Source organism: Mchenga conophoros, linkage group LG3 (genome assembly GCF_057382185.1).
Source record: "Mchenga conophoros isolate Kocher_MC1m ecotype Shallow Benthic linkage group LG3, M_conophoros_male_GT1.1, whole genome shotgun sequence".
Lineage (NCBI taxonomy): Eukaryota > Metazoa > Chordata > Actinopteri > Cichliformes > Cichlidae > Mchenga > Mchenga conophoros.
In genome coordinates this window covers 51,599,225-51,613,552 of record NC_140528.1, presented here as the reverse complement: position 1 = coordinate 51,613,552, position 14,328 = coordinate 51,599,225, and the positions used below count along the sequence as shown (strand labels likewise).

The following is a 14,328-nucleotide window of genomic DNA, read 5'->3' as shown; positions in this document are numbered from 1 at the left end:
GGAGAAAGTAATTTGTTACACTTCTCATTACATTACTTTCAGTGTTGGGGAGTAATGGAATACATGTACCAGCGTTACGTATTTAAAATACAGAATATGAGTAACTGTATTCCGTTACAGTTACCGTTTAAAAGGGTGGTATTCAGAATACAGTTACTTTGTTGAAATAAATGGATTACACAGGGTCTTTTCCTGTTTCATATGTTAGTCTCTACCCTCTCTATTTTTGGTAATTCCATGGTGGTGGAAACCAAACAAAACATGTATTAAGAGGCTGTATGCCTGTGTCTCAATCTCGTGGCTCATGTCACCTCTACTTGTGGCCCTCATAATGACCTGATGAAATATTTTTACAAATTATTATTCAAAAAATATTTAATTTTGATTTTTAATTGAAGGCAATAGGCAGAGTGTTACAGGCAATGCTCTAAAGAATGTGGCCTCATGGGTAGTGTAGTCCATGCTGAGGGAGAATGGACTGCCATACCCGTTATGTGTCTGTGAGCGAGGGAGGGAGAAAAAGGAGTTGTCACCGAGCAGAAACGGGAGATGGAAGCATGTAAATATCATAATAACCACTGCAGCCAAGAAGAGAGCCTGACAAGCCCAGTTGTAAGTAAGCTATTAAGACTCGACTGTACGCTGCGCTCGTGTTTTTTTCTCTCGAAACAATAAGTTCTTTTGGAGCAGCCTTTCAACGCCTCTCTCTGTCTCGCTGGGCAAAGTTGACCCAAACAAGTAAAGATAGTTTTCGGCCTGACACGGAAGTCGACCTATTAGCCAGAGGTCCCTTTACTACGGTTCGGAGCTGCGGACCTGTTTATATACGCACGGAATAGTTTTCTATACGAGATCACTGCAAAAAGTGCAGGCTTACCTAATGTCCACCCTACTGTTACTCATTTTATATTAGGATTTAAAAATCTAGTTGGTATTGGTATAACGAGTAACCTTCAGTAATAGTAAAAAAAAAAAAAAAAAAAAATCACACAGCAAGAGTACATTCATGTAGTTGTAAAAAGCATGATAATACATTAAGTAATCCAATGTATTCCATTACGTTACTCAGAGTAACGTAACGGAATACATTTTGGGGCATGTATTCAGTAATCTGTAGTCAAATACATTTTAAAAGTAACCTTCCCAACACTGATTACTTTTGCATTACTCTGTAAAATGACATATTACACGAGCATGTGCAAAAGAAAACTGTCTCTCTTACTTTGCTGTAGATTGCGCAGACAAATGTAGTTTCTTAAACATTAGAATCACTAGAAGTGTAATTAAATAAATAATCGTATTCTGTGATTTCTGTCATATAGATGATGACAGACGCTTGTCAACAGAGAATTATTTTAAAATGTATGTGAAATGGACTATTATGATTGGTCAGAATAAGCCCATGAAAATATAACAAACGTTACTTTTTTTATATAGGAGGAGAGCATATTTTGTCTTTTTTTCCATTTCAATATATGTTTTTTAATTAATTTAAACTAGAACCTAATGCTATGCCAGCGTTTACCTTTGGCTGAGAGTGTAGAACTGATGCTTGTGATGATGTTGTAGAACTAGAAATTATAAATGTCAACCAAACTTTGTGGGTTGTGATCAAAAACCAAAGCCAACTGAATCCAAAAACAGTTGGAACCCTGTGTTCTGTTGATCGTAATTACTGATCGCCTGGTGTAGTAAGGAACTTTGTTTAAAATTGTGCTGGGCTTATCTGAATCATTGTTTGACAGAACAGCATCTACAACATGTAGCGATAACAAAATTGGCCAGCAGGTGTCCCCGTGGAGCTGGTTTCATGAAGTAATTTTGCTAATCACTAACAACCAGAAACCACAGAAAGTCAATGACATTTAGCAACTTCTAGCAACTAGCTCAAATAAGCGCAGGGGCAGCTACACTAACTCTGTCTCATGAAACACTGCCACCTAGTGGTTACATTTTCAATAAAAACGAGCACATTCTGTGTACAAATAGTTCCTCTAAGACTGTTTTCTCTCTCTTTTTTTTAACAAAAGAAAACACCCAGACTTTTTCCTCAACACACATATTTATTTCAGTATCGAACAAAAAACTGGAACACGTCTTCAATTCTGGATACGTTAGCAGAGCCATTACAACTACAGTCGCTGCCAAACTGATCCAACTCTGGAGTCCAGCCACAGGATCATCCAAACCACACTTATCATAAAACATAAAACTATGCACCCATACTCAAGGACTGACCAGATTAAGGTCACAAATGTGAAAAGATTGTAAGAGTCAAAACATCAGTTTCTACATTTATTTAAATCAGTGCAGCGATTTGACTTCTGGTTAGTGAGCTCTACCACCCACACACTGCTACGACTCAAAGCTGTCTCACACTTTGGAAGCATGAATATTTCAAGCATTATGAATTTTTCTTATGTGTCTCTTTAAGTGTGTGCTCCGATTGAATTTCTTTCCACAGGTACTACAAGAATACGGCTTCTCACCTGTGTGAGTTCTTACGTGAGCTTGCAGTGTCCAGTTCTGACCGAATGTTTTATTACAGGTACTACAAGAATACGGCTTCTCACCTGTGTGAGTTCTTGTATGTGTTTTCAGTGCTGATTTCCGACAGAAACTTTTCCCACAGGTGCTGCAAGAAAACGGCTTCTCACCTGTGTGAGTTCTTATGTGAGCTTCTAGTGCTGACTTTGAAACTAATTCCTTCCCACAGGTGCTACAAGGATGTGATTTCTTACCTGTGTGAAGTTTCAAGAACTGACAGAAGTTTGTCCTACAGGTCCAACAACAACAACATGATTTTTTACGTGTGTGAACTCTCCGATGTGTAGTCAGATCGGACTCAGAGTTGAACATTTTTCCACAGTTGTCACATGTTAGAACATTTGTCTTTGTTTCAGTTTTACTCTGACTGTCTGATGCAGGAGTGTCGTCTACTCTCTGATCGTGACCTGTTTTATCTTCTTGGCTCTCTGCTTCAGGAGAGCTGTGAGAAAGGAGCTGCTCACTGCTTAGTTTTTGTTCAGTCTCCTGCTTCAGTCCAAGCTGCTCTCCCTCCTGACTGCTGCAGAGCTCCTCCTGTTCCTCTTTAATGTGTAGAGGCTCTGGGTCCTCCTGGTCACAGACCTGCTGCTGTGTGGGGTCTGAAGAGACAAACGGAGAAAAATGATAGAAAAACGGGTGAAAATATTTTCTAAACTCTGAATATTCTCATTACTTTCACATTTCTCTGTGAAAATGACCTGAAATCCATTTTCTACTAATTTGCCACACACCAACACAAATCCCTATCCTAATAAGGACACACATATGATCTTTCTCTTAGTATTAAGGTATGAGCACAAAGCCGAAAACACAAATTAAAAATGAAAACCAATAGAAAGAGACTTTAAAGTGGTCGTCATAGTGATTTTACTTTATAAACATGAACAGGTAGAAATGGAGGCTTCGGCCTGACTGCTCATCAGTTTGTTATCTGTTGAAGTTCAGGGTCTGGTTGCTGGGCTATTGTCTACAGTATAAAATATGTGCAAAGTATTTTAAAATATAGTGTAGTGGCAATTCCTTTTGATTGACAAACCAAGCATCCCACAATTACAAATCCACAAGCTACTACTGCACTGAGATAATATTTTGTACGCAGGCAAAAGCAGTCCACTATCCATACTTGAAAGTTGCGTTTTTATGGCTTATTCGTCCAGTTTGGCAAGCAATAGCAAGATTCATTTTTTATTACTTCCTGCTGCTGCTTCGCCTGCTCTGGTAAAAAAAAAAACAAAAAAACTTAGGCCAGTGCATGCTGGTCCAATACCAGTCTCTATATTTATACAAACAAATGGCCCTACAGCTCTTACTGACTGACTTAACAAGGTAAACACCAAAACCGCAACAAACATTAAAACAAATATTAACCTACAAATAAAACTTGTAAATAAACCCCAAAATATAAGTCAACTAACAACAAACTTTAAACAAATTTTAAAATGAAAAAAATAAAGAACAAATAGCTCCAACATATAAGATATGGTACTGTACACACATACAGACTCAAGTCAGTTTCTTTGACTTATACCAAGTGGAGGTTTAATGTTACATGTTAAGAGAAAAGAGATGCATTCATGCTGATTGGACTTTTAATTCTTTCTGTGCTTCTAAAAAGGAAAAAAAAAACTGTAACCTGTGATTAGGATCCTACATGAGTCATATTCATTTTAATAATATAAAAGCAATAATAATTTTACATACCTATTCTATCCAACTTTAACTCTGGTTTCCAGATGGTCTCCAGCAGTGTGAGTCGCTCTTCATCAGTCCAGACAATAATGCCTTCAGCCTCCTGCTTCAGTCCAAGCTGCTCTCCCTCCTGACTGCTGCAGAGCTCCTCCTGTTCCTCTTTAATCTGTGGAGGCTCTGGGTCCTCCTGGTCCAGACTGGAGTTCCTCTCCTGGTTACAGACCTGCTGCTCATCCAGACCCTCCTCTTCCTCACAGACATGTTGTTGTGGGGGGTCTTGAGGAGAAAAGAAACACAATAAAAAGGTCATTAATGTGATGAACAGTAACAGAAAACACTATTTTTAAAAAGCACTTTGTGCGTTTGGCAGCCATCCTAAAAGGTTGCCCCCTTTAGTGGCCTCCACAGGAGATCATCTGCCTGCACCACACCATCTCTAGCACGCTCCGCTTTCACACTAACTCTCTGCATGTCCTCCTTCACCACAGCCATGAACCTCCTCTGTGGTCTTTCCTCCTCTCTTACTGCCTCCTAACAGGTCATCCACTTCGGAGCAGTCTGGTAACAACTTTTAAAGTTAAATGTGTATTGTATATCTGAGATCTACCTTTATCTTTACTGCTCTGTCTCAGTGCTTGGAGAGGAAAACTGACACTCGATGAACTCAACAGTGGAATCTGTTCGACAAACACTTTAAATAAATGAATCAAAATATGTCAATCAAAAAAGGAGCTTTCGTTAACTATATTTAAATTTAACTGCAGAAAACTTCGGTCAACATATTTAATCATTTATTGAAATCTGGTTTTGTGCAATGATATAAACTAGTTTAGATTTATTCTGGATATTCTCACCACGGCTGAGGGTAGTGTTATTCCAAACAGCACAACACCTAATCTAGCAGTGACCATGGACCTGCACCAGTCCAACATAGTCCATCAGGGTGGCTGTAGCTCAGGTGGCAGAGCAGGTCAGCCACTAATCAGAAGGTCGGTGGTTCGATCCCAGGCTGCCTCCTGGCTGCATGCTGCAAATATCCTTGGGCAAGATACTAACCCCATGTTTGCCTACTGGTGGCGGTCAGAGGGCCCGGTGTGCGCCTGTGTCTGGCAGCCTCGCCTCTGTCAGTGCGCCCCAGGGCAGCTGTGGCTACAATGTGGCTATCGCCAGTGTGTGAATGGGTGAATGACTGAATGTAGTGTAAAGCGCTTTGGGGTCCTATGGACTAGAAAAGCGCTATACAAATGCAGGCCATTTACCATCACTGGACACTGACCCACAGCACTGATAAATACCCAGTTTAACATCTTCTAGTAAAGTCAGTCACACTGAAGAATCTGAGCTTGAACAGCACAGAGTTAAAAACATGTCCATACCTATGATGTGTGAGTTTCTGTCGGGTGTCCGGCTGATATCCAGCAGTCTGTGCTGACGGTTGATCTCCTCCTCATACTGGACGATGGTTTTTTGAACCTCTGAGAAGATTTCTTCACAAACAGCAGTTAGTCTCTCCTTGATGAACTCTCTCAGATACTGAGCTGAACTCATTGCTGCTGAGGCTGGGGCTGGGCGGATCGATACAAATGATACAGACATATTGGTATAAGACCCACACTAACGTGAAGGGATCAATACTTTAGTTTGTGTTTCTCACAAATACGGGCCATTCAAGTCTGTCAGGTTTATATTGTTGATTGTCATTTATGCTTAGAAAAATAAAACCATATATGCTTAGAGGTGAATAATTGATTGTGTAGTGATAGGATATGTGATCCTTAGTAGTTTGCAAAGACTGTGTGTCTTCCAGAGTGTTCTGGCATTCACACTCAGATCCTGGAGTCACAAGAAGAGCTCGTACCTTCTTTTATTGTTTTATGGTATAGCAAACACAAGTACATCTGTTTTAGTCTAGGTGCCTTTTGTTTAGATGAACTGCTGGACTGCAGGTTTAGGGAAGTCGTTCACAGGGTCACATCTTGATTTAGCTAGTAGGCCATCACTGTTTCCCTCATCAGATCGGTTGGTTTTTGAGCTGTTCTTTACTCAAGTGAACTGGCTTCACGCTTCTAAATAAATTACAGTACAATGTTTCTAAATCTCACTGCAACTGCTGCGTCACAATAATCTGTCCTGCTTCATAAATCCATAGCTTATATAGTAACACATATCTTATTTTCCTATATCTACTTGTTGTAATTCAGTGGAACTTATTCCCTTCATCCATCAATTACCCCAGCTGAAGTAAAAATATTAATAACAATAACAATGAGCTGATTCCACATGATGTTTGTCATGTTTTCCTGTCTATGCTGAGCTCGTTATCACTTCAGCCACTTTATCACCATCTTGTCACTTTTTCCACCACATTGTCATTCTACCTACTGCTTGAACACTTTGCCCAAACTGCACCTCCTTTCCATTTACTAGACTCAGTCGTGTGTCTTTACCTTGCTGAACCACATCCCTACAAACACTCATCAGAGAGCCGTTCCTCAGTATTATATCACTCTTAACCTCCCTGCATGCTTATTTATCGCCGTTGTAGCTGAAACTGGTTCCACTCACCGAGCCGAAGACTTTTTCTTCTGGAGACAGTTTTTTAACCTCGACTTAAATCCGTCCTCGTGTCTCGTTGTCACGGTTACATTGCGCTCACTGTCCGTTTCATCCACATTACAGATTTACTTTCACTGTTTTTTGTTTTTTTTTGTATTTTCCCCTCTTGTTTGACCTTTTTTTCACCCCCGCTCTTCTCTCCCGCCATCGACTTCTGTTCTTACTTCACTTCCTGAAACGTCACGTCGCTCTGCTGTTTCCGGTCCCTTCGCAGACCTGCCGGTCAAACCTCTCGTGGACCCTCCCCCCTCCTCTGTTTGTGTGTGTGTGTGTGTGTGTGTGTTTTCGCCTCTTGTTGAACTTTTTTCACCACCGCTCTTTCTCCCGCCATCGACTTCTGTTCTTATTTCACTTCCTGATACCTCTCTCTCTCTCTCTCTCTCTCTCTCTCTCTCACACACACACACACACACACACACACACACACAGACCTTGTGACTCAAGGTAAATTGATGTATTCTAATAATGTAATTGTAGAAAACTGTCCCATCATTTGAATACCGCAGACCTGCGGACACAACAGTGGAGGTTCAAACATAGCTGGGTCAACCAAACACTGGAAACATCTAGAGTATTAGAAAGGACAGAAAAACGTAAATTCCAACTTGTATAAACTTTTGTTGCTTGAAATGATTAAAATACTGCTCTTATTTTAGGTGTTACATTATGTCCCTAGTAGCACAAGTGCAAAACCTTCCCGCCATTTTGGTTTCAGTTTCCCTTTTGAACCCTCCATTGTACCATGTAGACACACACAGAGTTAATATGTTCACAATTTATATATTGGCATCACAAACATAATTCATTCATTTATTCATTACGATACCTCACAGAGTGTCGTTATAATCACTCTGCCTGTTTTACATTTATTGTCCACTTGATGGCACAAAAGAGCAAATAAAGCATCGTAAAGCTTCAGTCCATGAACGAAGCAAATAGATAAAAGCTTCAATGCTCCATGGAGCTTTATCTTTCCACCACTAGAGAGTGCAAATTACAATGTATACCAGACAAATATAGTGGAAATGAAATAAAGTTGAAATAATTAGAATCAATACATTAAAATATATTCAGTAAAATACTTTGACTGCAAAAATGTAACACATTAGATGCACACTGGCCCTTTCCATGCTCTATTTTAACAGTGCTGGCCTTTGTGAGATCCATGTTATTTAAGCACAGCGGCTTAATGTTAAGTGCAATGTGTGTCAATGTTTGTCACGTATCATGTATGAAGAACTCACTTTGAAGCTTTGAAATATGTTCAGATTCAGATTTCTTTAAAATAATAATAATTATTATTTTGATTGCTGCTGAGACATTTAAAGAATATAAATACCAGTATAAATTAAACTCACATTATCAGCCATAATAACGAATTTCATCACAATATTTCACTCACAATGCTATATTATTGCTATTAGTTTTTAACATTTTGCAATATGAGCATATTGCTATTTATCACATTTATTTCCAGCTGCAAATTATGTCCTTAAATCTAAATGTTGTCAGTATCTGTTTTGTGCACTAAGATAAAGTTCCCTCACTTGAGTTGTTTTTTTGTTTTTGCTGGAAAATTTGATTATTAAGCTGTCGATAATATCTGCTGTCAGTCTAAAATCTGCCTACAGTTGGGGTCATTTTAGCAAATACTTGTATTATCTATCAATTAACTTTGCTAACACATAAAAAATCACATATATGTTGCTGTATAAGAATACAACAAGAATTCAAATAGATGGTCAGTAAAGTGTCATTCAGTTGGCAATCTATCGCCATTTAAAAATTAGACGGCAACTATTTTCAAACTTTTAACAATCTCTTTGACAATGACTACAGTCATTTTCTTTTGTACATGCTAGGAAATTACGGTCCTATTTTTACTCGTGTAGCTGACCCATGTGTTTGGTCTGAATTTGGTCTGACTGGACCTATTTGCACCATCTTAGCTACTGTATACCGCCCCCCTGAACCTGTCTTCCTCAGTGATCTCATCTCTCACTCTGTCCTTCTAAGCAGACTTTCCTCTCTCAGCATCTCTGACATCCATCCATCCTCCCTCCCACTTTCTTCTTTTACAGAATGCCTGACTCAAAATCCTGGTTCAGCTCTAATTTTCTTAAGCTAAATGAGGATAAAACTGAAATCCTCCTTATTGGCACTAAATTCAACCTTTTGAATGCAAATCATTTCTATCTGCTTATTGATAACTCCACAGTTTTCCTTTCTCCTCAGGTTAAGAGCCTTGGTGTCATCCTAGACAGTTCACTTTCCTTTAAATCTCACATCAATAATCTCGTTCTGCCTATTTCCATCTACGCAATATCAACAGATTACGTCCTTCTCTTTCCACCCAGTCTACATCCATTCTTGTCCTAGTCTAATTACCTCCCGCATTGACTACTGTAATTTTCTCTTCCAGGGTCTTCCTCCAAAATCCCCCCATAAGCTTCAACTGGTTCAAAATTCACTAAACTTCACTGGGTCCTTCCGGATAATATACAAACTTCTTCTGCTCACCGTCAAGGCCCTTCATAACCTTGCTCCTCCTTACCTCTCTGACCTGTTAAGCACTACCTCTTCTGCCCGTTCACTTCGATCTTCTTTTTCTATCCAGCTTTCTGTGCCTTCTTATGGCCTCACCACCACGGGAAGCAGAGCTTTCAGCTGCTCTGCTCCCAGGCTGTGGAACTCTCTGCCCCCAGATATAAGAAACATTGGTTTGCTCCCCCAGTTTAAATCAAGACTCAAAACCCATCTGTTCAAATCTGCATATTCACTGTGAACCCACTGTTTGTTCATTTTATCTTGTGCTTTTGTGTTTATTGCTCTTCTTTTGTCAACGTTGTGTTATGTGTTTTATTCTAGCATTATTATTGTTGTTGTTGTTGTTGATGATAACAACAACAACAACAATAATAATAAACTGTATTATTTATTTGATTGTTTGCTATGAGCTAACGCTAGTCCACACTCCAAGCCACTTGGTGGCGGTAATGCGCCACGTCGTTGTTTGCTAACCGCCAAGAAACGACGACGACGACGACGAAGTTAAACGAGGCGAAAACCACAATAAGAGCAAAATGAAATCTGTAATGTGGAGAAAATGGACAGTGTAACCGTGACAACGAGACACGAAGAGGGATGTAAAGTATAAAAAAATGGCCCAAGAAGAAAAACTCTTCGGCTCGGTGAGTGGAACCAGATTTAGTAACAACAGCGATAAATACGCCTGTAGGGAGATGAAGAGTGCTAAAATACTGAGAAACGGCTCTCTGATGAGTGTTTGTAGAGATGTGTTTCAGCAAGATAAAGACACACGACTCAGTCAAATAAGCGTTAATGCACTCCACAGTCTGCTGCCTGACAACAAAAGAGCGTCTGTGGGGTTTTATCCGGAGTACCTGAAATAGAAAAAAGAAAACAGAAACGGGGACAAAAGTTCTGTTTTAAAATGCATATTATAGCGAGAAATGTGACGGCTTGTCTGTTGTTATTATGTTTGATGAGCCAAGTAAGATGTAGATGTGGATAAATTAGCTATGAGATTAGGCCTCCCCCCACCACGGAGATGCTGTAAGTATCAAAGCAGCTCAGATTACTTGTTTCTTTCTTATTAAAGAGAATGACAAAAGTTTCACTGTGAGGACGTGATTTAAAGATGACAAATGTCTAAATTGCACATATCATGTCCTGAGTAAAGGACTGGCAGTTTTATGTTGGGGTGTCTGTTGATTCTCACTTGTCTTGGAAACATTGGTTAGGAAAACAATCAAATCAGTAAAACACATATTACTGGATGCAACAGTTTGCTAGAATTGGAAGGAATTTGTCAGGCCAATTGTGTAATTGATTGATTCAAAGATTTTCTTTTTTCCTTTTCACTGCTTTACCCTTGTCTGCACAGGTGATGAAAATGGATCTGTGTTTGCCAAATGCCATTAAGATCTGAAGAAGAAGAGAGGTGCTGTTTGATGAAGCGGACTTAAGTTAAAGGAGAGACACAAACTAAAGTATTGATACCATCACGTTAATGTGGATCTGATACCATCGTCTGTATCACTTCTATCATTCTGACATGCAGTCAACATGTGGTGATGTGTAAGAGCTGACAGGCTCCATTCACATTTTGAGATCAGAGATCAGACTAGTTTCAGTTATAAGGAAGAGAAACTCACACAGTCACTGACACTGAGAGGAGAAATGGCACAGAAAGGAGTTCAGCTGGACCGAGAAACCTTCTCTTGTTCCATCTGTTTGGATCTACTGATAAATCCGGTGACTATTCCCTGTGGACACAGCTACTGCAGGAACTGTATTAAAACCCACTTTGATGAAGAGGACAGGAAGGGAATCCACAGCTGCCCTCAGTGCAGGAAGACTTTCACACCGAGGCCTGTCCTGGAGAAAAACACCATGTTAGCAGCTTTAGTGGAGGAGCTGAAGAAGACTGGACTCCAAGCTGCTCCAGCTGATCACTGCTATGCTGGACCTGAAGATGTGGCCTGTGATGTCTGCACTGGGAGGAAGCTGAAAGCCATCAAGTCCTGTTTAGTCTGTCTGGCCTCTTACTGTGAGAAACACCTCCAACCTCACTATGATGCAGCTCCGTTAAAGAAACACAAGCTGGTGGCCCCCTCCAAGAAGCTCCAGGAGAACATCTGCTCTCGTCATGATGAGGTGATGAAGATTTTCTGTCGTACTGATCAGCAGAGTATCTGTTATCTCTGCACAATGGATGAACATAAAGGCCATGAAACAGTCCCAGCTGCAGCAGAAAGGACTGAGAAGCAGAAGGAGCTCGAGGTGAGACGACTAAACATCCAGCAGAGAATCCAGGAGCGAGAGAAAGATGTGAAGCTGCTTCAACAGGAGGTGGAGGCCATCAATGGCTCTGCTGATAAAGCAGTGGAGGACAGTGAGAAGATGTTCACTGAGCTGATCCGTCTCCTCCAGAAAAGAAGCTCTGATGTGAAGCAGCAGGTCAGATCCCAGCAGGAAACTGAAGTGAGTCGAGTCAAAGAGCTTCAGGAGAAGCTGGAGCAGGAGATCGCTGAGCTGAAGAGGAAAGACGGCGAGCTGGAGCAGCTCTCACACACAGAGGATCACAACCAGTTTCTACACAACTACCCCTCACTGTCAGCACTCAGTGAGTCTACACACTCATCCAGCATCAATATTCGTCCTCTGAGCTACTTTGAGGATGTGACAGCAGCTGTGTCAGAGACCAGAGATAAACTACAGGACATTCTGAGAGAGGAATGGACAAACATCTCACTGACAGTCACTGAAGAGGATGTTTTACTGTCACCAGCAGAGCCAAAGACCAGAGCTGGATTCTTAAAATGTTCACGTGAAATCACACTGGATCCAAACACAACTCACACACATCTGTTATTATCTGAAGGGAACAGAAAAGTAACATTTATGAAGCAACAACAGTCTTATTCTGATCATCCAGACAGATTCACAGGATGTTATCAGGTCCTGAGTAGAGAGAGTCTGACTGGACGTTGTTACTGGGAGGTGGAGTGGGGATGGGGAGGAGTTTGTATAGCAGTCACATACAAGAACATCGGCAGAGTAGGGAGAGTGAATGAATGTTTCTTTGGACGCAACGACAAATCTTGGGCATTATATTGGTACACAGACAATAATAAATTTCGCCATAACAATGTCCAAACTCACCTCTCAGGTCCTCCGTCCACCAGAGTAGGAGTGTACCTGGATCACAGAGCAGGTATTCTGTCTTTCTACAGCGTCTCTGAAACCATGACTCTCCTCCACAGAGTCCAGACCACATTCACTCAGCCGCTCTATGCTGGACTTTTTCTTTATGGACTTGGAGCCACTGCAGAGTTGATTAAAGTCAAATAGAGAAGACAGGTTCATGTTGATCCCTGACCATTATATGTACTTGTGTAGTTTCTAAATGAGGCTTTACATTTTAGAAGCTGAGAAGTTCAGTGGTCCATTGATGTGTGAAAATAATGTTGGACTGATTCAAACTTTTGTTACGACTGTTGTCGTAATTTTAATATTCAAATCTGAGTGTGCAGGTGCGTCTCCATGATTGGTGCATCCAGTGGGACTGTTCGTACCGATTGGCTAATGACCAGGAGGCAGCATATAAGAAGACACCCCCCTGGACGGCCAGTCATTCATCCTCGGCCCATCCCAACTGGCAGACTGTGTGTTTACTGTATAGTAATGTTTGTTTAATGCAGGAGCATGTACGGGTGGACCGCCTTTTTGTTTGATTACAGTTTTCTCCTGTTTTTGTTAGTTAGGGAGGTAAGTCGTTGTGGTTTGGTTTAATTCTTTTGAATAGGTAAGTTTGATTTATCCCTGAGATAGGCTCCCTTCTGTTTGTTATTTTGTCCTTAGGTTCGAAGTTATAATAATCTCCCTTCCTTTGTTTCTAAATTCACTCATTGTAAATAAATCACTGTCAAAAAGTATTAATTGCGTGATGTGCTGCTTTGGATCAGATGGGGATGGATCACTCTTATGTTATGGTCTTGCCACGCCTAGACAGACCATAACACTGTACTAACATTTATATACCTTATATATCATCAATATAAATCTGAATTTGTTCTTATGGCTGATAATCATGTGAGTTTACATTATACTACTCTTCATATTCAGCATGTTTGAAATCTGTCATCAGTCTGGTTAGTGGTTTTATTCTGTAGTTGCTGTAGTGGGTTGTCAAATTCTACTTGCTTCAAACGGCACATTTATAGGAAACAAGGAGATATGATGTATGACTTACCTTTGTTCTCGTCCTGGTTGCAAATAGAGTGCAAGTGTCAACCAAGAAAGGACAGTCGTGTCTCATCCTTTAACCAGCCACGACCTGCCCGTAAGTACACCTCTCCACTCACAACAATATTACATGGGACAAATGCATCCCATCCTGTACAGGCAGCACAACCCATCATAACAGCTAAGGCAGCATGTGCATATTGCTGCTCACCTGAACACCACATTAGCAAGTGCCCTGAGTTTATTAACTAGACAAAGAATGAGAAAATAAACTGAATAAAGGGAAACAAACGGTGCTGGCATTGTGCTAGAACTCATCAGGCTGCAAAGTGCGATCTGGGAAAAGACTGCTACCTGCATGGGACAACATCTACAGATCCTGTGTGAGGTGATTCAGAGACCTAGAACTGAAGTTAATCCTGTAGGGAGGATGTTGTACTTTGATAGACCGAGTGACTGTCCTACTTTACTGTTAAAAGTTGTGAAAGTGCTCCTGCGTAATGGCAAAAAACCCCTGGAAACATGCAGTACTTGATGATGGCTTCCAACGTATCATGCTTCTGACATTAGCAGCTCAGCATCTCCACCTAACTGGGAAAGCTAAAAATTATCACTCAGAACAGTCAATCAAGAAGTTGAAACCATTCAGAGACTTAGACTTAGAGCTTTTTATTGTCATTGTGCGGTTTCTTGCACAGCGAAATT

At 40.5% G+C, this 14,328-nt stretch overlaps 2 protein-coding genes across 2 annotated transcripts; one reads left to right on the top strand and one right to left on the bottom strand.

Moving 5' to 3' along the window:
• Positions 1 to 2,049: 2,049 nt before the first annotated feature.
• On the bottom strand, positions 2,050 to 7,076 carry LOC146579361 (uncharacterized). Its single transcript, XM_085269308.1, has 4 exons — positions 6,802 to 7,076; positions 5,613 to 5,801; positions 4,249 to 4,512; positions 2,050 to 3,146 (listed from the first exon to the last, which is right to left on the bottom strand). The coding sequence occupies exons 2-4, from the start codon at positions 5,782 to 5,784 to the stop codon at positions 2,398 to 2,400; spliced, it is 1,185 nt and encodes a 394-aa protein (XP_085125434.1). The 5' UTR covers positions 5,785 to 5,801; positions 6,802 to 7,076; the 3' UTR covers positions 2,050 to 2,397.
• Positions 7,077 to 9,871: 2,795 nt separating this feature from the next.
• On the top strand, positions 9,872 to 13,313 carry LOC146579360 (tripartite motif-containing protein 16-like). The gene is made up of 2 exons (XM_085269253.1): positions 9,872 to 10,043; positions 10,760 to 13,313. Exon 2 carries the CDS (start codon positions 11,056 to 11,058, stop codon positions 12,727 to 12,729), a length of 1,674 nt encoding a protein of 557 aa, XP_085125379.1. The 5' UTR covers positions 9,872 to 10,043; positions 10,760 to 11,055; the 3' UTR covers positions 12,730 to 13,313.
• The last annotated feature ends 1,015 nt before the right edge of the window (positions 13,314 to 14,328 follow it).